The sequence below is a fragment of the Odontesthes bonariensis genome, chromosome 4 (genome assembly GCF_027942865.1).
Source record: "Odontesthes bonariensis isolate fOdoBon6 chromosome 4, fOdoBon6.hap1, whole genome shotgun sequence".
Classification (NCBI taxonomy): Eukaryota; Metazoa; Chordata; class Actinopteri; order Atheriniformes; family Atherinopsidae; genus Odontesthes; species Odontesthes bonariensis.
Window position 1 is genome coordinate 23654753 of NC_134509.1, and position 23008 is coordinate 23677760.

Here is a 23008-nt window from a genome sequence, read left to right on the forward strand (position 1 = left end):
TTACATCTACCCACACACTTTTATTGACACACTCTAATTCTTCTTCACTGTCTTTCTGCTTCTGTCTTTTTATCAATATCTCCCAGGACTATGCAGATCGGCCAGATGTGCCATGGCTAAGTGATTTTTATTGGCAGAGATGCTGTGAGCTGGAAGACACACTGCCCTGCTTCAAGGACATCTCTAAAGAAATCATCAGAACTCACATCCATGTCAATCTAGGTAACTCCGTTCCTATGTATTTCTGGTTGATTCAGCAAGGATCACGATATTTAGTTCATTAAGTTTCCTCTGAAAATAAAAACTTAAACGTTTGACCTATGTAAGTCTTCACATTTTACTTTTACCACACAGTGTCTCAATCGCATAACATTATGAGACAAAATTCTTATCAAATTCATGTCAAACTGTCGCATTAAAATGAGTCCTCTTTCTTTCAGGATGTTTTCAAGCATCAATTAATCCTGAGATCTGGGAAGAATATGTGTCAGATTTGCCTCTCTGTGAGATAAAAGGTTCCTGGAATGAGAGGTTGGGAGCCTTCCAAAAGCTAATTCTCATCAAAAACTTCATGGAAGAGAAGGTGAGCCTGGATCAAGTCTGAGAATAGAGAGAGAAAAAGATATTTATCAAGGTTTTGGATTTTTTTTTTTTTTCCAACTCTACAAAATCAGAGAGGAAATATGAAATAAGCAAAGCTGATGTGTATCTTAAATTATTTAACTTTCAATATATCTGAGTAATTACTCCATTTTAAAACTAAGCTGCCTTGCAAGCTTCCCTACAGTTTTCAGCACAACCCACTGAAGCAGGGCTAATATTTCCTATCTAGTTATTTCGCCCCTTTGCCTGAGATTAATTGTCTTTATGCTAAAAATGATAATTTTTTAGTTACACTCATGCAAACCTACAGCCTGTTTCCTTTATTATTCTGTGACTGTCATTTGCTTGCGTTTTAAGGTGGTGTTGGCAGCAACTGAGTTTGTGATCGTCTCCCTGGGAAAGCAGTTTGTGGAAAACCCTCCAGTTGACCTCTCAAACCTCTACAATGACATTTCCCCCACCACCCCGCTTGTCTTCATCCTCAGCACAGGATCCGACCCCATGGGGGCCTTCCAGCGTTTTGCTAATGAGAGAGGATGGCTTGACAGGTGAAAAATAATAAAGAAATAAATGGAAAGTTTAGCTGAAGTTAAACCTGGAATCTTACAAGGGAAATTGTTTTTGCAGCACAAGGAGCCAGAAAGTTTATTTACTGTCGCCCTTTGTCTTACAATAACTTTACAAAAGTATATTGTTTGAGAAACTAAACACTTAAAATAGGATTTTTTTTTTTTTTTTTAACAATCTGTATAAACAAGTGTCCACAGGTGTTGGTATTTCAATTTCTTTGTTTCTCAGAGTGGAGTCCATCTCACTGGGTCAAGGCCAGGGGCCTCTGGCAGAGAAGATGATTCAAGCAGCAATGAGAACCGGCAACTGGGTCTTCCTCCAGAACTGCCACCTGGCTGTGTCCTGGATGTTGGCCATGGAGGAGCTCATCAAGACCTTCAGTGAGCCTGGTACTGCCACTAACATGTCCATCTCATGCATGTATTCACTTAAAGTATGTAGTATGTCAACCAAACTTTGCTAAACCTTGTTTTCCTCCTTTTTACATACATAATTACAGAGGTGTTTGGTTCTGAGCTCTGTTGGAAAGTAAGTGACCCACAGAGAACACTGTCCCAAATGTGTCCAGGCCTGACATGGAAGCTGCTGCTGCTCCTCTTTTAAATGCTGCTCGTGCCAAGTTCTTGTGATCACATAGGGTCACAAGATTTTACATAATAGTAAACGCAAAATGACTTGGGCATCTCCAAATTCAAAGCTATGAAGAATAATACGGGATAATGAAGTTAAAGGCTGACACCCGCCTGTGGGCACCTTCCACTAAAGAAAAAGATATTTAATGCACTCTTTTGTGTTTCTGTGCAGATACATCAATCCATAAGAACTTCCGTTTGTTCCTCAGCTCCATGCCAACGAAGGTTTTTCCTGTCACAGTACTCCAGAACTCTGTCAAGGTACTCGCACACAGTAATTTCATTTCACTTAAAGATTATCTGTCAAAGAGTGCACTGCAGGACTAATGTTTCCTGTATGGATGGACACATGTTTCTGTATTCACTTGGGTTTTAAACAATCTGCTTTCTCTGCACTGGGCAGGATGGTCTACCTTTGCAAGCATGTGGCTTCTTAACTTTTTTTTCCTGAGGATTATTCATAACCAGAATTTTGGAAAAAGTAAAACCTTTCTAAATGATTGTCTGAGCATAACCTCTCAGACCTCTGTAGGAAACGCTGTACATATTTAATTTGTTCATAATAATTTGAATGTTCAGTACTGTTGAGCTCTGCTGTGACAGTTTTAGGAAAGCTGATGCTCAAATAATTGTAGTTTGGTTGTTTGGATAAGTCAAAGTGGTTATTTGATTCATGTACAATGTATTTATTGTTTTTACTTTGCTTTAATTTGGTGCATTTATGACACTTTACATGCTTTTACATAGGTTTGTAATTGTTATTGATAGATGTGCAATTTAAAAATAAAGCAATATTTAGTCCAGTAGCTTTATCGTAGCATAGTGTTTATACACTTTGAAGATGTTACTTGTGATATCATAAATCAAATGTAAGTGAACTGCTTTGACAGTCCTTTATATATTAAATATCCATTATATTAAGAGTAAAAAATTACATGGCATCAATCTGAATGAAGTAAGACTCACCAGTGTGTGAGTACAAATGATTTAAAGTATACTTCTGTATGGGCAACTTTAAGATAATTTTGTATCCACAATATGAAAATTACATGAAATGATAGTCTAATGAATTGATATCAGAACTCATACTGGTTTCTATGAGGACAAATTACATTAGTCACATGTATTATGAGGATTACACAACAAAGAGGAATTGGCCTGACCTAAAACAGTCCTCCACAGTTTGAGCAGAGTTTACTGTGGTCTCTGTTTGTTCCTCGCCAGGTGACCAATGAGCCTCCTAAAGGCCTACGAGCCAACATGCGCCGAGCATTCACAGAGATCACTCGCAGTTTCTTTGAAGATCACAATTTGGGACGCCAGTGGAGGAAAATGGTCTTTGGAATCTGCTTTTTCCATGCAATTATCCAGGTAAGACCTATTCTCTGTCTGTTCCTCATGCTTTGCAAGTGTTTGCACTGTTGTCTGCTTATGTCTATATGTAGCTTGTGCTTTTGCATCTTAGGAACGAAAGAAGTTTGGTCCACTGGGCTGGAACATCAGCTATGAGTTCAATGACAGTGACAGGGAATGTGCTCTGCTCAACCTCAACCTCTACTGCAAAGATGACACCATACCTTGGGATGCTCTGATCTATATCACTGGTAGGTGTGAATTAACTTCTTATTAGGGTAGAAGCGATCAAATGGCTTTGACCTTTTGGAGGCTGTGCATTCTTATCCATTTAACACAGTAATTTTGCAATGGCAGAGTATTTTATTTACTGAGAGTTGTATGACAACTTCTCCTGTTATTTCCTGTTATTTTCAAATCTAGGCTAAAAACCTACTTATTTAGGATTTCTTTTAATACCCAGTAGGATGATGGCACTTTTATCTTATTTTATCTTAATCGATTTTGTTATATTTTATTGCTTTCACTTTTCTTTTATTGTTTTTATTTGTTTTTACTTATTCTTCTCTTTGTTTATTACCTGCTGTAAAGCACTTTGGTACACCGTAAGGATTGTCTGTAAAGGGCTGTATAAATAAAATACATTTACATGCGATGTATAGCTTCCTCTTCAGTATCTGTGCAGTAAAGCCTTCCTCTCTATGATTGTATGATGTGAGTTATCTTGTGTCATGTGATAAATGTGTGTAGCTGTATCTAAGCTGTACAAATTGGAAAGTCCGACCAGAGCAAATGCATATGGGACATGTGTGAAGTATGAATTTAATAAGTTGCACTGGTCATACTTTCCATTTCTAACACTGATTTTAGTTTTGCTTTGAAAATGCATGATTTATTCTAGCTCAATGTTCATTTAAACTGTCAGTTTAACCATGCAGGATAATTCGTTGTAAATTTCGAAAAATGATCAGAAAACTGATTCTGCCGATCCCAACGTTTTCTCACGTGCCGGCTGTGGTGCCAGATATTACACAGTTGCCTTGCCAACAACACACACCTTTTCAGCATCATTTAAAAGTGTGCAAAGCCAAATATGTGCTTCTTTCACAGAACAGGACAATTCTGCAACGTGATTTGATCCTTTTCTGCAGCTGTGATCGAGTGTTCGCTCAGTTCTCATTCAGTGAATTTTCATGTTTCTTTTTTCACTGTTTAGAGGAATAAAAATAAAACTACACATACTCATGTGTACCGTAAAAACATTTTTTATCTAATCAACACAGTTTTGCATTTCATTTTCAAGCTCAGATTACTTATTTTCAGGTTTTTGAAGATTAAATATTTCACATAACATTTAACTTAAGTCTGGAACTTATTATATAATAATAATAATAATAATAATAATAATAATAATAATAATAATAAATCAAATTTGTAACGCACTTTTCATTAGCAAAAATGTGCTACAAAGTACAACTAAAATCAGGGATAAAATCAACATCATAAAAATCATGTGGCGGCAGAATAGGCTTGCTTAAAAAGAAAAGTCTTTAAGCCTCTTTTGAAGTCGCCCAGTGGTTGCGGAGCTCTCAGATAGACCGGGAGAGAGTTCCAGAGACGGGGGGCAGCCACAGAGAATGGCCGATCTCCCATGGTCCTTAATCTGGATCGAGGAAGGTGGAGGAGGTTGCAGTCTTGTGATTGTAGAGATCTGGTGGATGAATGTGGAATGAGAAGGTCCTTCAGATAATCTGGTGAGGTTCCGTTTAAGCATTGATTGATATACATGAGAGAGCAATCTTTGTTTAACAATGCTCATCATGCAGCATTTCTAAAGTTCATTTGTTTCCCTAATCTGGTTTCCAATAACATCTCTGTATAATTATATTCTGCCTTCAGTCTTGGGGGTGCTCACCACATCAAATTCATATTTTCATTGTTGTTATCACACGACTGTGTTATTAGTTTAATTCTTAATTCTTACAGTCATTTTGAGCCAGAGCTACACATTATTTAAGGAGAAGAATTTGGGCTCAAACCAAGCATGATTGCCTTTCTTCTTATTGAAAGAGAGTGCAGCGAAACGCTTTTGCTAGCTTTACTGTGCCTGCAGCTTATTAAAGGCTTTCAGCTGAGGTTTCCCTTACTATTCACTCCTTCTCTTACCGTCTTGCATAACTGTGTGACAGTCGAGAGGGAATTGATTTAAAGTTCCTTAGATATCATTTAAATGTACTCTTATTACTTCTCGACTTTAGCCCTGAGATTTTCCATGTTTTAGTTTTATATGTCGTGGCAGTGTTACGTCATTGTAGGCCGCATGGAGCCTCTCCCACCAAGTTTATCAGCATTTCAATTACAATTGTAGAAATGTTTTGCCTCTTCAGCTAAGTGGTAACAGCCTTCTCCGATCAGAATGCAGATGATAGTTTCCTCAGCCTTGTACTCGTAGGTATTAAAGGTCATCATGACAGGTGACAAGATGCAGCATGAATGCACCACACTGTGAAGAATGCAAAAGATGGAGGAGGGTAAGAATTCACTTGGCAGTCTCAGGGAAGAAGCCGCCACATACACATACTGTACTTCAACTCTGAGATGAATATCTTCGTTGCCAATAGTAAATGTCGCTAAATGTCAAAAATGTCTCCTGCTGATATTGTTTGTTTGATCCTTTTGAAAATGTCTTAAGTACTTTATTATTATTTTTTTTCACTCTTAATGTTTAATGTGTGCTTGAGACTGTTTATCATGCTTGTTCTCAGTGGAATTCTAAATTTATCTGTGTGTGGCATACCTGGTTTGAACTCGGTCGAAGACCACAGCAGGGATGGTCATTAAAACAATCACCTCCTCCATCATTAACACAGCAGCACTGGTCCACATTATGTGATCTTTGTACTTCACAGGTGAGATCACATACGGAGGCAGAGTGACGGATGCCTGGGACCAACGCTGCCTCAGAACAATCCTCAGAAGCTTTTTCTCTCCTGAAACTCTGCAGCCAGGCTACACCTCCTGCTCCTCGGGTACTGTTAATGTTTTTGTTCTTTTTTCCTTCCCACACCACAAAAACCGAGCATGGAGAAAATAATGAGCACACTTTCCAGAAAATGCTGATTGTGTTTGCAAAATGTTCTTTAAATTTCTTTGGTTTAATAGTTTCCCTCTCCATGTGCAAGGTATTTACTATGCCCCAGACACAGATGAGCTAGAGCAATATAAGAAGTACATTGAAGGACTTCCGATCATAGATGATCCTGAGGTCTTTGGCATGCATGAGAATGCCAACCTAGCTTTCCAGGTGAGCATGAGTTTTACCAGTTCTTCTGTCTGGCAGCATGTTACAGTTACGCTGTTAAACGCACACTACAGATGCAAACTAGGATTTTTGCATTTTTCCTCCACAGCGTCAAGAAACCATTACCCTGATCAACACCATACTGGATGTTAATCCATGTACTTCGTCGTGTCACGGAACTAAAAGCAATGATGACATGGTGTGCGAGCTTGCGAAATCTATACTTGCCAAGCTACCTGGTACATATACGCCCATAAAAGCAGCTTCCCTACCCCCACACACATGCATATTAATCCTCATCAAGTATTTGTATCATCATACAAACTCAGTATCAAAACTACATGCATACATGTCCATCTAATGTTTCTTACTATCTGTCTTTCTGCCTGTGTCTCGGTGTATCTCACTGATTGTCCACTTGTGTGCCTGTCTGAGAACAGAGTGTCTTGACATGGAGGCAGCAGTGGAAAAACTGTTTGTTACTGACAAAAATGGGCGCCTGAACTCCCTCACAACTGTTTTGGGCCAGGAGACTGATCGATTCAACAACCTACTGAAAGTTTTAAGGGTGCAAACATTGGATGCATGAACACATACATTTGCATGTTACAGGTTGTTTTATGGCTGTTTTACAACTTGTGTCATAGTTTATTGTCTTGATATTAAGAAATGCAGCCTAAATGAGTAACAAAAACAGGTTTTTATACTGTATGCAACAGAACCATTAGCATTTTGAGAGCCTTTTTTTTTATTATACTCATCTTATTGTGGTTTGGTATTTTTTTTATATATTTTTTTCCCCACCAGATGTCTCTTACCACACTGCTGAAGGCAATCGCGGGTCTTGTTGTAATGTCAGAGGAAATGGACCAAATCTATACCAGCTTTTTGAACAACCAAGTTCCTACTCACTGGACTAACTCTGCCTACCCTTCCCTCAAACCTCTGGCTTCCTGGGTCAGAGACCTGGTTCTCAGACTCTCCTTCATCCAGGTTTGGACGCAAAAATCGACACGCAAGCAACTTTGCATGTGTAGTTCCTGTGGATTATGTACTGTTTAACCATGAATTTTAGTAAAAGGCTTAGAGTACATGTAGTTTTATTTTTTTAAGTGCTTTTTTGAATCTTTGTTGCAGTCGTTCCCCATGAGTAGACGGTAAATGTGGAATAAAAGAAAACCATGGGAGTGCTTTTTTGATTATATCCTGGCACAAGTGTTTCCTGCATTTAGCTGAGATTTTTTTTAGAAAGTTAACTGAAAGCAAATTGAATGAATTAGAGATGAGTAAGAAGTATGATTCATTTCCTTCTTTTGGCTCAAACTTTCTTTGCATCGCTGACTCGCAGACATTGATATCTCACTTTGCATACTCTTTTGATTCTCCTTTTTTGTGTGCATCTGCATACATGTATTTTTCTATTTGGGATTTGTGTTTATCTCATTAAGTTGAAAAACGATAAGAACACATGCCCATTTTGCATTCATCCCTGAGGCACAGAGCATCTCTTCCCCTCTGTCTCCCTCTACGCCCCCTTTCAGCATTTGGTTCATTTCTCTGACTTAAGCCGTTCTTCCATAAGACTGGTCTGAATAATGTAATGTACAATCCTTAAAATCTAGTCTCGCACACAAATACACAAAAATGGAGTAATTCATAAAGTTATGTGTAGTCGCTGTGTCGGAATCAATGTTTGATTCCTCAGAGGAGAAAATGCAGCTCACTCTGCCAGTACAAGTTTACTCACTGAGTCACCTTTGGATCATATAGGGAATGAGAGGCCTGCAATGCAACGTATCGTACTGAAGACAAAATTAAGCATAAACTCATTTTAATCCCATTTTTCCCTCTTTCTTCCCTTTGTCGTCTCATGCAAGGCCTGGATCACACGTGGTCAGCCCAAATCTTTTTGGATCTCAGGATTCTTCTTCCCTCAAGGCTTTCTTACTGGTAACTCGGTGCATAAATCTCTTCCATTTTTTTTTTAATTAAATGAAACTATAGAAAACTTTTAATTTCTGATAAACTACATGATAGAATTACAGTGCTCACATATACAAAATAATAAGATTAATTCTCTTTTAGTTCAAAGTTTTGCGACTTCTTAATGTTCCAGAGTGTAAATTTAAGGGGATAATTCCTTTTCATCTATACAAAAAGCCATTAAATCCAAGGATGCTGTGGGTTGACCTTATTCTATTACGTGAACTCTGTTGTCATTTGTTGTAAAAAAAAAAATCTATTAGATTTACTGAGTGACATTGTCAGGCTTGGTGGTATGTTCCTCTGGGTAACAAAACTGCATTAACCTGCCATGGTATCCACGCTGAACCGTTTGATCCTTTTTGAGTGACTTCACTCCTCCTGTCCATACTTTAAATTTTTCAGACGAAAATATAACTGAATTTTCTTTAACACTCTCCTTTGATTTCTGGCCCATAGGAGTGCTCCAGAATCATGCCCGGCATTACGATTTACCAATTGATGAGCTCAACTTTTGCTTCAACATTGTACCAGCATACAGGGATGAGGTAGCAGTGTGTGAGGCTTTACGAAGTCTGCCCATCAGTGCAAAACTGGACACGGATGATAAGGTATTCAGAATGTGCAGGGACTGGTTCCCCTAAATAAGACTCTAGAGCTAGATTTCAACTGCAGAAACCTTACAGAGACTAGACTAACCCCCCCCCCCAAAACAGCCCCTAGAGTACCTGGTACTGAGGATCCCAGGGTGGATCTCTGTGTTTATATTAATTCATGTGATTGTAACTGATTACTGAGGAGAAGAACCAAATAAATTGGATAATGGATAAAGATATGCACGTATGAGTTTTGGGCTTATTTGTGGATTTGTGTCGATCCATGGGATTTGAACAAGATCCCAGATGAGATTTATTATGATTTTCTAAGAATATTCCCTTGAATTCCCTGAATATTTATTTTTTTTTTTTTAAATCCCACTTTCCTTATTCTCATTTGGGAAACCACAGTTACCGAATCCAGAAGACGGCGTACTAGTACACGGCATGTTCATGGACGCCTGCCACTGGGATGATGTCAACATGGTGATTGATGATGCGTTGCCGAGAGTGTTGAACTCCATGCTGCCGGTGGTACACTTTGAGCCACAGCAGAACTATGTGCCTGATCCTGACCTCTACCATGCTCCACTGTACAAGACCTCTGCCAGAGCGGGGACTCTGTCCACCACTGGTACATACTAGAGCCATGTTTTCACACATATGGAGGGATTCACACTAATATGAGTCTCTGATGCTTCTTGGTGGTTGTGACTGACATTTGGAAATGTAGCAACAGTCAGTCACACATTTTGATTGGATGACGCTTGAACTTACACTTGTAAAGTTGAACTTTTCTCATCTTTTCACTACAAATTCCGCCAATAAAATGAAGAGAAAGGTTCTGTAATACATTAGGACACTTCATTCGAATTGTATTAGAAAGGAGACCAGTGAAGCTTGAAACGCATGTGAATCCTACTGTACTGGTATAGATTACACCTTGTATTTTTACATGTAAAGACTTTCTGTACCAGATATGTAGATGGATTTTTCTAACTGTGAAACAATGTAAAGTAAAGTAAGACAGATTTTTCTTCCTCACCTTTCATTTTTCTCTCCATACAGGTCACTCATCTAATTTTGTTGTGACGGTAATGCTTCCCTCCAAGCAACCCAGCGACTATTGGATATCAAAAGCTTCTGCGCTCCTGTGCCAGCTCGATGATTAAGTTTTTCTAATTCAAGGTTATAGCAGAATTTTAAATGTTATCATAGCAATCACTGCACAACCTGGAATTAACTTTATATCTTTTGTGGAGTTATTTATAAAGATTGAAGACACAACTTACACTAAAAGTGCACTTCTTACTTAAGTAGTGTAATAAAGATTTCAGACTGAGCTATCAGCTTCCTTCTATTGTTTATGTGCATTTCCATCCATCCATCCATCCATTTTCTAAACCGGTTTAATCCAGTTTAGGGTCACGGGGGGACCTGGAGCCTATCCTGTCATTGGGTGAGAGGCGGGGTACACCCTGGACAGGTCACGAGTCCATCACAGGGCCACATCGAGACACACAACCACGCATGCTCATACTCACTTCTGCGGACATTTTAGAGACACCAATTAACCTAACATGCATGTTTTTGGATGGTGGGAGGAAGCCGTAGTACCCGGAGAGAACCCACACATACACGGGGAGAACATGCAAACTGCACACAGAAAGGCCCCAGCCGGGATTCGAACTCTTGCTGTGAGGCGACGGAGCTAACCACCACACCACCGTGCAGCCCACACTTATGTCTATTTGAGTGCATTAATTGTGGTTTTATGCAGCAACACAAGGTCTTAGCTCCTCACCCATGATGAGCGCAATACGTCCAGAACTGTGAGCATGAGACATCCCATCTGCATGGAACACCGTACACAATACTCCGGTAATAGAATTGCCATTCATACTATGCAGTAGGTCACTGAATGTGTGTACGTACTGATTTTTACGGGACACATATGGCCTCGGGGGAGAGAAAAATGCTAGGATGGACGGCAGAGGAGATCCACCAGATGAATGAACAGTGAAGAGCAGAGAAGCACATACAGCAGAAGTTGATGATAAACAAATGAAAAGAAAGCATGAGATGGCTACAAGGCATGTGTTGGGACAGGAGAAAAAGTGACAATCATTAAATGATGAAATGTTTCTGCCACAGCCCCCCCCCAGACACATCAGCAGCCTGTTTGTGTCACTTAGGGCAGGAAGTTCGAAAAATAAATATGGTTCCCAAAACACATTAAGTACACCCACTGCAGTACCGTGGCAGGATGCAGACACACTCAATCACTGACTGTTCACATCTTACTGCTCTGAAAACAACAAGCAGGGCACATTTAAACATCAACCGAGGGAGGAGGAGCTCTAAGCATCAGTACAAGTGGTAGATATTTCAATGTGCTCATAAATAAATATAAAAAAATTTTGTTTGTTTTTTAAAGCAACTCAAATCATTGCAATATTGTAACGTATGGTAATGCAGTTAAAATGCGGACACACTGCTGTAAATCAGCTTATTGTAGATTCCGAGTTGGTGTGTATCTCATCTTATAATACACAAGAAAAGCCAGTGCACTATTGCCAAAGTAATATAGCTGTAAAGAATTTATATAAAGCTTGTTTTGTCTTTACGTCTATATGGTTTAGGTCACGCGTGTTCTATAATAATATGATATATATTTTTTTTTCGTTTATTGCTTAATTCATAGGAAAAGTGAATAATTAGGTTATAACAACTTGGTTTCCTTTTTCCCGTCCCATTTTACCACCCCTAGTTTTTCTTATGTTTTTTTTAAATCCATTGTCACTTTTCTTTTTTTTTTTTTCATCATTTACTAACTACTCCGGTTTGGCAACTGTGGCAGAAGCAGATGCAGTACTTTGTGCAATTACTTCCCTAAAGCTGTTTGATGATGAGTTGTCTCTCTTTAGAGGCTTTTAGGTTGATTTCATTAGGACTCATCTTATCAAGGGTAATACCTTTTCAGTTTCTTTATGTCACATTCAAATAGATTTAATGACAGATAATGAAAGCTTGGATTATGAAAATCCCATTAATTAAATTTCTGTTTTAACTCGGCTTAATTTCCTGCTGCTAGTGCTTACATGGTGACACTGACCCCCTAACCTCCATTTTTAACCTCATTTTAACAATCAATCCTTTTTCGAGCTATGATTATACCCTTTGAATAACTGACTGTACTGTACAGCTCTGTTTTTCAGGAGGGAAGTTGTAATGGACAGGGCAGAAATGGATTTAAGGAGTAAATGAGATTACATGCCCCAGTCACTCTGAAACCTCATTAACAATGTTTTATCACCACACACACACACACACACACACACACACACACACACACAAAGACACACTTTCATCTCAGTGGATTCAGTCAGAGGGAAGAGGGCATGGTTGATGTCTGAAACAGATGGGTCCAAAGAAAAAATGAGGTGGGTTTTTTTTTTTTCTTCTTTTTTTTTAATCTTTTCTTTTTTTCAGGGGAAAGAAAAAGAGGACTGGGGGGGCAACGAAAGGCTGAGACATGAAGCGCACACACAATTACAACAGCTGCAGAAACACCTACCAGGCCAGTTGTTAACATCCATTTTTGACATCGAATGGAATTTGTTTGTAGTAATGAAAAGTAGACTGACAGTGGGTCATGTGAATGAAGCATGACTTGCTTTTGCTGTCAACAGCCATCTGAGCGAAACAAAGGATATATTGTGTTTGCATTTATCAGGTTTAAGCTGTCTAGTTCACAGAGGTAATTAAACTGAATGTTCCCAGTAAAGTTTACTCCTCAGGTTCCTGCTCCCATCCCCCGTCTTTTTGTTTCTTAGTTTCATTTTTTTTTTCATGTAATATTTTGTTCTTTTGTTTTATTTAGGTCTTTGTTGTTTAGTCTCCTTGTTTCCTGTTTTATTTCATAGAGTCTTGCCTCAGTCTCTGGAAGAGTAGTCACCAGTGCCTCAGTCTCAAGACCACCTACACCTTCGGTCCAAACCGCCTGTGTCCCAGCCACGCTCCATGCCACCGTTTGTTCCAATCATTTACACAGACTCTTTCTAAAGGTACCAACATCCTCCTAACTAACCAAGATTTCCAGTATTTTTCCTGGGAATGTGTCCAGCAAACAGTCTGGTACTGTGAATAACTGTGTAAGCTTTTGGAGAAGGTGGACTGCTTGAAAATGTAAAAAAAAAAAAAAAAAAACACACCAGGCAGGTCCCTCTCCTTCCTCTCTGCTGTGCTTAAACTCTGCCTCTAAATTCGCTTCCCGCGGAGGCTTTAGAATATTAATTTCTGGGCAAATTGTTTCAGAAAATAGGATGAGATCATTTAAGAGGGGTCCAGTATGTAGGATTAAAGAGTGTAGGATAAAAGGATGTAGAATTATGAAAGAAATACCCATAAACTACATTGTAAGTGACCCATTATACTTGCGACTGTATTTTCCCTTGTTTGCAGTTTCTAATGTATTCCATGTCAAATGGCTGTTGGTTCTTGGTACATAATCACTGCACGGACATGAAAGTGTTTTCACTCTTTACGTTAAACTCTCTGCAGGGCGAATATATGTCAGCCAAGAAGTCAAAACGTTTTCAGAAAAGTTTGTTAGAAAATCTAACCTTTCCAATTAATTATTCTTTTCAAAGCTGAAAAAAATTATATTGTTTAGAATTATGTGACCAACACTCGTGCAGTCACTTGCAATGATGGACCATGATCACTCGATGACAGGTTGTCATTGTTCGTACTGTCTTGTCAAACTTGACAAAAGCAACCCAGTAATAATCCAGTCTCTCCCTGGTGGAAGCTGAGCTGGTTGACAACTTTAACAGTAGCACTTTAAGTGAAGAATATTATTTAGTGAGCGTGTCAGTCACTCGAATGCTAACAATTATTACATTTCTCCTTTATTTTTTCTTAAAATAGTCATGTACAGTCAGTTTTTATGTTGACAATTCAAAGGAGAATGAATCATACTGAGCAGAGAGGCACAGACCACAAAGAAAGACACTCAATTTGACAAAAATACAACACTGGTGATTTGAAAACAAAAAAAACTGAAGATGGCCACATCCTCATTTTACGTATGATTTTTGTCATCAGAATTTCATTTTGCAATCATGTATTTTGAGCCAGTTATATAATTTCAATTTCAACTTCAACCGAGAGACCTTTCATAACAGTTTCAAACCTTGAATTCTCCATTCACTTTTTCAGTCCAGTCTTATTTGAATATCCCAACATCCTTTAGAAGACACCTTTTGAACTCTTTAAGTTTTCATTGATGCAACTTGTATGAAAAGATATATGAGTACATTCAGCGTTTGAATGCTGAATTTACATCAACATAGGTGAGCAACAATAGAAACGGGTCATCTGGCAAAAAAATCTACCGGTACATAATTAGCTGTCATAAGTTGTCTGCACATCTACATAAAAGGCTTGACTTTCCTCAATGTCTACTTGTCCATGTTTGTAGTCTCCCCAAGGATTGCATCATTAATGTTTTGTATAACTCCTTTGTCTATTGTGGGTGATACTGCAACTTAAACTCCTCTTAACTCCACATGACCTTTGACTCATATGCGCTCTGTCGTTGCTCCTTGATTTTCTCTTTTATCCCCTGCAACTTGGCCGACAATAAACAAACAATAAACAAAAGAAAGTGTAATAACCATACTAAACAATTCTAAAGAAACAGTTTAACTTTGGAGAAAAGTCAGATTTTTTTTTTTGCTTTCTCACCAAAAGTTAAACAAGAAAATGAATAACACTCATACAGTTTCTGCATGTTGAAGCTACCTTTAGCAGCCAGTTAAATTAACATACAAATTGGAAATGTGTGAACAGGTAAAATGGCAGTGCTAGATGGAATCTCTGCTGGTTGCTTATGGCTACAAGACCTGCTGACTATAGCGCAGTGTTTACCACTAAGATATGGAAGTGGTACATCTTACTCTCCAGAGTAAAGCCAAAGTGTCTGTCGATTCCTTTAGCATTACAACAGCAGCGTCTCCATTTTATTTTCATGACATCTTAGTAAGAAAATGAAAACAAACAGATGTAAACATCACATCCCTGGTTAGTCATAGTAATTCTGTAAAGATTATTGAATGCTGCTTAAATGAGACTAGCTTCACCATTTCCTGTGTATCTAATATTAGCAGATATGAGGAAATGATGTAAAGAGTTGAGACGGCATGGAAGGGAGTGAGCGGGTTGCAACTCTTGGTCTGATATAAAATTCAAGCCATTAAAGTTAATCAATGGGCCATCATGAGCAGAGTATTGCAGCAGTGGTCACACGCAGGTTATGCTGATTTCATTCCTCCTCAGTTTCTCTTTCAACTCCACTCATGGCTAGTGCTCAGTCTGAGATTTCTGAAGGTTCACTTTTGTGCGTGTAAAGCAAAAAAAGAATTCACTTGTGTCGCATACCACCGGTTAAAAGAGAGGATGCTTGGGTCGTGACAAGAGACAAGGTTGAACACGATATGTTACATAAGGTCACCCAGTAATCCATGTTATATGTTGGTGCTAGAGATTAGAGAGAACAGTTTGTCATTTGCTGAGTATTAGAGTAAAAAAAACACAAAATACTGTGCACCACAAAAGATTAGGGCCAAACGAATTTCAACTGGGATGATGTTTTTTTTTAGTCATAACCTGCTTTCTATGCAGGGAGTTTTTTGTCAGAATACTGCAGCACATTGTGAAACAAACACATCAATCAAGTGCACACTGAATTACCTTCAAATGGTATATGCATTGTGAATGAATATAAGTCACTTACAAGCAGAGGGGATCTGTAAAGAACACTAAATATATTGTAACAGCAAAGGGGATGTACGCAAGAAGCAATGTTGTTAGACCCCCTCCAGAAATGCTTTACAGTTTATCAAACTCACTTACAAAGAGCAAAACTGTAAATGTCACAGTTAAGTACCACTACTACTCTTGCTGATAAAGCTCTGTCTTTGTGACATTTATGATATACAGTGCCCAGGTTTGAGCTGTGCAAGTAAGGAACTGAGAGTATTCATGATTCAAAAAGTGAACCTGAAGATCGAGAATGATTTTAAAAACAAACGGGATGTAAGTAAGGAGCAATCCAACTGCTACATGTGTGGAAAAAAAAAACTCGGATTATAGGGAATTATGACGGGGGTTCTACTGTTTTCTGACACTTTATTTATAATAATAATCAGTTAAAGCAAATAGTTCAAATAGAAGTGAGATGTGCACTGCTATGCATCAGCAACACCATCTGAAAAAAAATATATTTGTAGAATACAAAAAACTAAAATTGCTACAAGACAAGTCTATTTCTTCACTGTGCTTTATGTCACTGTTATAGTCAGTTTTTTAAGACTTTTCAGAGAATTTTCTCAAAGATGAACACTGCAGAAAGGATGTGAGGGTTGCAGCAGAAGAGAAACACCGGGAAGTGAAAGCGTATGAAGCCAGATGAGATGAGAAGCCAAAGCAGTGGCAGGCAAATGATGTGGCGCATTAGGTATGAAAAAAAAAAAAAAGGTGCATTAAAGTGAGTTTCTACATCATTAACTTCAACATGTAGCCTAGACCTCCTATGTGGCATAGTGTGTGGGTGGTGTTGGCCAGGAAAGCCACTTTTAAAGGAAAAGCTACATCACCCTGACCATATGCACTGACAAATATGTGAGGGAAGAGTCTGATATGCAAAGATTTTGAAACAACTTCAGCAGGTGAAGCTTCACATTGTGGTAGCAGGGAGTATCCAGTGTCGTTCTTATCTAACCATGTTCGGATTCTTTAACATTACTGCAACTTTTCTTTTCTTTAGCCTGTTAGAGCGGGAGGAGATCAGACTTATGTGAAATCTTTGGACACTGCCTCAATGAAATTGGGAGCTGACATGAGTATGGTGAAGGTGCAGATGATGGAGAATAGCGAGAAGGCCACCAAGCATAACCGGTCCACGACCGCCGCTGCAAACTTCCATTCGCAGCAGATTTCCTCCCCCTCATCCTGCTCCCGAAAGCGCCTTGCAATATACTGCACTTCCTCCAGGATCCGCGAGATTTCCGGAACATGCTCCAACAGCAAAGTTCGCGTGTGGTCCAAGTGGATGTCATGCTGGGAGGAGCAATTATGCTGGTTTCCTCCTCCGCTGCTGCCGCCACCACACACCATCAACCCTGAATCGGTGTTGGGTGGAAAAGCAGGGTTGTCTGTGCCCATCGAGTGGTAGCCAATGTACAGGTTCATGCTGCCATTTGTAGTGGTTGTCTGTGTGGACGCCTGCCCGGGTATGGTGTTCATCTGAATGCTGTTGGTGCTGGTGTGATGAGTAGGAGAGTGAGAGTATTTGTAAGTCGGAGCACTACCTGAGCTCACAGCTGTTTTACTTTCCTCTCCAGGCTTCTTCATGCGGAGGAACCAAGCACACCAGTTGAGGAGAATGACTCGCACCTGGTGGAGGAGAATATAGGTGGATTAAAGAATATAAAAAGATTTAGAAAGTCCACTAAGCTAGTCACTTCATTTTTTTCTAGGACAACCTGTGCTCAAGCTAGCTGATTTCTAAATAGGGTTTTAACTTCTCAGTGATAATAGACTTGCTGTATCCATCCTGTTTTTTAGCTTTGATGATCTCACTTCCTCAGATCTACTTGATTTGCTCTACATTTTTAGAAAGACAATAAAGATTTAAAGATCAGGAACTGGGCTAATGTAATCATCGAGAGCAGTTGTTTGTGGTTTCAGGACAAGTACTTTGCTACTCATTGAGCTGGAACTGGTCCACTGGCCCGTTATCTCTAAATAGCTTTCAGAACACCATTCAGAAATTGTAAACCTACCCACTTTGGCATCTTCCCTCCTCGAGGATCATGGTGGTGGAACTGAAGAACCAGGACGGTTACCACAATAGAAAATCCCACAATCATCATGGTGCTAGCAAAGTATTGAGCTGAGGAGGAATGCAAACACATCAGTGTAACACATCTTATGAAAGGATCATTTTATGTGGAATTCACTGACAACTTTTGAAATGAAAAATTCCTGCATCTTCCTATGGAGAAAACATAAGACCTGAGCAGAGTAACTAGGCAGGACTGCAGCTGTGTCAGTCATTTGGTTTGTTAGTGAGAGGAGGAATTTATTCATGTCAAAAACTCCAAGGTCTTAACACCCCAGAGGCTGTTAGGAGGATGACTAATATTTTTTTTTTTTTCCAAATTGTCAGTCCAACCAAAACACATACACATGCTTGATTGGAGTGGAAGCCATGGAGACATGGATATGCATATTATATGCATGTTAATAAGCATCCAACCCTGTCTACACACGTTTCATGCTGCTGTGACCTTGCAGTAAGGCAGGCCAATCAAAAATATTCTGTGTATATTTTCGCCTCAAAGCACCATTGGAAGTTTTATGATACCTGTCAGATTGTATAATATGGAGCAAATTATTTTGAATTGAATCTATCAGCTCTGCTTCATCTACAATGTGTTGAGCCATTCACATGAAGGAAGCTAATGCCTTTGTATTACATCCCTGAGAAGCCAGATTATGCTGAGAAGACACTCCTTCTGCAGCTTTTCCTCACATCGCTTAGCCTGCTGCCTTGTCTATTCTTGTCTGCATCAGTATGGTGTTACACAACACAACACTGTGTGTCTTCTGCACTGAGCGTAATCCTCACATACTGCTTTAGCAAGCAAATGCCCTCCTCTGTACCTGCACACTTCTACCCCAGTCACAACACATCGGTCAGTCCGTGCAGAGGAAATGTTCTGCTACTGACTGCCTTGTGGTACAAGCTGTAAATATTTATTTGTGTGCCCAGCCTATCGCGCCCAATTGTCAACAATTAGCCAGTCTGATTAGGAAAAATACATCCACACTAAGCGCTAACCAGCAACCCTGTGCAGCTTGCTCAGTTAAGAGCCTATGGCTCCTCCAGGGGGTCAAATTTCAGTTGAAATCAAGGTTGAAACATTATTTTTAGCAAAAAGAATCCTTTTTCAAAAGTTGTTAAGTAGAGTGCTTTCCAAAATGTACCAAATCAGTGTCTTTTAAGAAAAGAGAAGTTTAAAATGTCAGGAACAACGATGACTACAAATACAAAAGATTTTTTTTTTTTTCCCCCCTTTTTATTACTTTCACAACATGGAACACTATCCAATCATCTCCAAAATGAGCGGTAACTAAAGTGGAATGTTATCTTACCAATCAGAGGTACGGAGTCAGAAGTGGCAGGCATGATCTCTGCCACCAGTAGCATGAACACCGTTAGAGACAGCAGCACCGTTATGCCTGAAGAAAGATAAGAACATAGAGGAGAAATCCTGTCATCCCTCATCTACTTCTCTTTGACAATGTGACTTGAGACAACTCAATATAAATGCAGCTTTTGACTCTGACATTGGTTAAAGAAGGTGTGCATTTAATTTGGAATGTTTATCTTTTATATTTATGATGACCTGTCTCACTGGTTGGCATTTTGGAACAAGCTGGCATTTTCGGGTCCAGGTGATTATCTTTCCTGTATTTAAAATGATTCATTTATCTGCTACTGAACAGAATCCAACATGAATGCTAATCCACAGCCGTAATGTCAGCATTAGCATAGTGTAATAACAAGTAAATAGTTTTGCAATAGCACGGGAACCTGGGCAGGGGAGATGGATACTAATTTGCCTAGATGAATAATTGTCTTTTTAGTCTGAGAATGTTTGTATGTGTGTGTTTAAGCTGGGATATGCTGATGTGAGTTTTTCTATGTACCCAGCGAGATCTTTTCTCCTGAGTCTGCAGGGAGCAGGAAGACCAGCAGGGCCAGGCCGGAGATGAGCACGCAGGGGATGAGCAGGTTGAGGCCGTAGTACAGAGTCCTGCGGCGCATGGTGACCGTGAAAGTCACATCAGGGTAAGGCTCCTTACAGCACTCGTAGTACAGCTCATTACGCTTTGCTGGCACACCTGGGGGACAAGTGAAGATGTCAGTCAGATGTCAGAAACACAGAGTTATTAAGTAAAGGTCTAGGTTTCAGTCCTTCACTGAATCAATTCCAAAACATTGTACAATTTGCAATTAGTGCACAGTTGAGTGTACTTAAAGTGCTCAAGCGGGCTTGATAATAGCGAGGTAGTATAATCTAGGAATAGCGATAAATCAAAATAGTTCAAAGAAACGGTTTGTGGTCGGTTTGAGGGTCACTTGTTTGCATCCTTGTAAAAAATAAATGTAAGGCAGTGGGAAAATAAATAATAAATGCTCCGTTATCAGATAACATTTTAAGCTTTAACAAACAGACAGTTTTAAATAAAATCTGATTTTCATTTTCTTGTGATCATGTGAGGTAAGCTGCTTGTTGCTGAAAATGTGCGGTTACATTGTAACCTTGGTTCTCCGAGTGGAGAGACTATCTCCCCTCTCCGTACATGTGGAACATATAACTGAGTGGACGGATCGTTTAAAATGATAGAGACCACATGCTTCTAGAAAGGAGTCAAGAAGGTAATCTCTGTTAGATTACAAAAATCATCTTTCCAGCACCTACAATTCAGCCTCGACTCTTCTCCTCGGGCGGTTTCACAATCTTTTGGCCAAACATGCTTTTCAGGTAAACAACTCCCAGGTGAGAATGACTTAAGTGACCCACACATTGGTGGTTCAGTGACACACATGTGACCTTAATGACCTGCCAAGTGTAAACAGCCTTTCTACTACTTATAAGCTGGAGGAGTCAGCTACTCCCCGCCGACTATATAAAAAATAATAAAATTGCTCTTTGGAGACTGTGTAAACTTGACTTTATTACCCCACTACATCACCATTGTTTGTTCATCAGTCATGATCTCGTGCTTTTCTATTTTTTCTGTCTGTATATGTTTACATTTACTTGAATAAAACATCTTTTTTTATCAGATCAAGTATAAATATAGAACAAAAATAGAATAGAAATAGAATAGAAAAATACTTTATTCATCCCCCAATGGGGGAAATTCAAATGTATCATAGGCTCTACATACATAAATTCAAAAATATGTATGTACTAGAGCCACTGTGCAGAGAAATTATAAGAAAGTGGGTCTCTGATTGATTTCATAATCATTGCAAAGTAATATCTTGTTCTCTGTATTGAAATCGTAGTGCAGGAACTTGTGTTTGTGTGTATGTTTGTCTGTTCGGGAGATGGAGGTGAGGCGAGTGGTGTGACTCCCAATCAGCAATCAGTGGTGACTGAAAATCAACTTGAAGTGCCCAAGATTTGATTACGGTTTGAGGGTTTTTGTCCAGCAATATCAACAATTTCTAACTTTTTTTTTATTATTCACACTGGAGATTGTGTCAAAATCAGCAGCGCAATCAAAATATACACCTCATTGTGGTGTTTGTCAAATAAAATAACCGATTTTACCTGTCTATCCGTCTCTGTGCTTGCTCCTGCAGAGATTCAATTTAAATGAATCGCACGGCTCCAATTTCATTTAAATTAAAATTTGTCAGCCGGGATGCTGAAGAGAAATAGCCTTTGTTAGCCACCTATTAATGTGATGGATTGCAGACTTGCAGATGCATTATCCACATTTTTTGTGTGTGTGTGTGTGTGTGTGTGTGTGTGTGTGTGTGTGCGCCTCTTTACTCCAGCATTAGTTTGTTCTCAGTCACCAGGAGGAGAGTGTGTTCTTGGCCAACTTGCCGCCTGGCTGGCCTGAATTAAGTGAACCATCCCTGGGCCAGCTGTCACCTCACACAAACCCATGCCTCCCCCCCCCCATTGCCCAGGCCAGCTGGGTGCACCCACTTTGTAAGAGTGTCTATGCTTGTGGATTCTTCTGTTGACCTTTGACTAACAACAAAAATTTTGTAAGAGATAACACAAGTTCTTCATTGTCACATGGAGATAATGATAAAAAAGAAAAAGTGTAACAGAAACATCATGTGTTCTACAATCTTTATTAGCTTATCCTAAGCTCATTTTTAACAGTGTAGTCTTGTATGTGTTGCATTCACACCTGGTTGAGATCCAATCCACTTCTAAATGTTTTACTGAGGCATTTCAATAACAATGCATGCTTTTACACAATTTGTTCCTCAGACACAGTTTCAGTACTTTTGTAGTGAGGCTCGCAGTGCTGAACATTGGTCAAGTACTGCCACCATCTCATCTCATGTTCATCACATCGCATGCTGAGGGAATTGTTATTTCAATTGTAATGAATTGTTATTCGCATTCAAATTTCAGCACAGAGGGACAAAGAGCATCATATTGTGCTGCGGTCAAGAGGACGAGATGATGAATCAGGACTGAGAGCAAAAAAAAAAAAAGCAGTAACTTTGAAAAAAATAACACTGCTGTGATTGGTCCATAGCAGTAAGCACAAAACTATATGAAGGTCTCAAATTTTGATTGAATGCAGCAGAATCTCAGTTTACCCATCATGCACTGTAGAGTCGAGCTGGAAGAGTTTGGCTTGCTCTGAAGGAAAATTGGAGATCGTAGCAGATCAGCCAAATTCACTGCACAGATGTTGCTTTTAAGTTACTTGAATGGTGATTTTGTCAGAAGACGCTGCAGTTAATAAAAAAAAAAAAGTGCTTTTTTTTCAAAGCGCTTTAAGCAACCTTCAGTTGACATGTAGTCTTAATGAGCTCATTTTCTGTCATAATCATCAGCACCTTCAGTCAATCGACAAAAGGAACAGAAAAATATGTGAACGAGAGCAGCTTTACTGGGAATTCGGTTGACTTAATATACCTTCACACTTGAATTGGTGTTGAGCACCTATGTTCATTTAGGTCTGATTGAGCGTGTAGACTCAGGAGTGATTTGAGCCCCAGTCGTATTAATGTATCTGAGTGAATTTCATACCAATCTCCCAGATGGTCAAAAGCCATCTTAGATTAGTTTGCAAAGTTAATCTAAATTGCTGTCAGTTTCTGTTAGTAAAATGAGCCACATCTTTCC

The 23008-nt window shown here is 39.2% G+C and overlaps 2 protein-coding genes across 5 annotated transcripts in view; one reads left to right on the forward strand and one right to left on the reverse strand.

Annotated features, from left to right (window-relative positions):
• dnah6 (dynein, axonemal, heavy chain 6) overlaps positions 1-10370 on the forward strand; it is a 51345-nt gene extending 40975 nt beyond the window's left edge. Inside the window, exons 66-81 of one of the 2 annotated variants that reach the window (XM_075463537.1) lie at positions 87-222; positions 441-583; positions 961-1151; positions 1402-1562; positions 1978-2066; positions 3030-3176; positions 3271-3409; positions 6068-6187; positions 6341-6462; positions 6569-6698; positions 6900-7027; positions 7267-7452; positions 8337-8409; positions 8902-9053; positions 9450-9672; positions 10107-10370. In XM_075463537.1, the coding sequence (XP_075319652.1) occupies positions 87-222; positions 441-583; positions 961-1151; positions 1402-1562; positions 1978-2066; positions 3030-3176; positions 3271-3409; positions 6068-6187; positions 6341-6462; positions 6569-6698; positions 6900-7027; positions 7267-7452; positions 8337-8409; positions 8902-9053; positions 9450-9672; positions 10107-10210 (2244 nt within the window). In that variant the 3' untranslated portion in view covers positions 10211-10370. Of the gene's footprint in view, positions 1-86; positions 223-440; positions 584-960; positions 1152-1401; positions 1563-1977; positions 2067-3029; positions 3177-3270; positions 3410-6067; positions 6188-6340; positions 6463-6568; positions 6699-6899; positions 7028-7266; positions 7453-8336; positions 8418-8901; positions 9054-9449; positions 9673-10106 lie in introns of those variants that run through there. The other variant, XR_012769626.1, reaches the window with a different exon arrangement.
• A 3578-nt stretch (positions 10371-13948) lies between these two features.
• Positions 13949-23008, reverse strand: part of LOC142378713 (neuronal acetylcholine receptor subunit alpha-7-like) — a 54616-nt gene continuing 45556 nt past the window's right edge. For all 3 annotated transcript variants that reach the window (XM_075463541.1, XM_075463540.1, XM_075463539.1), the window contains 4 exons: positions 19821-20015; positions 19263-19349; positions 17888-17997; positions 13949-17498 (listed from right to left, as the gene is read on the reverse strand). In XM_075463541.1, coding sequence (XP_075319656.1) covers positions 16896-17498; positions 17888-17997; positions 19263-19349; positions 19821-20015 — 995 coding nt within the window. In that variant the 3' untranslated portion in view covers positions 13949-16895. The remainder of the gene's footprint in view (positions 17499-17887; positions 17998-19262; positions 19350-19820; positions 20016-23008) is intronic.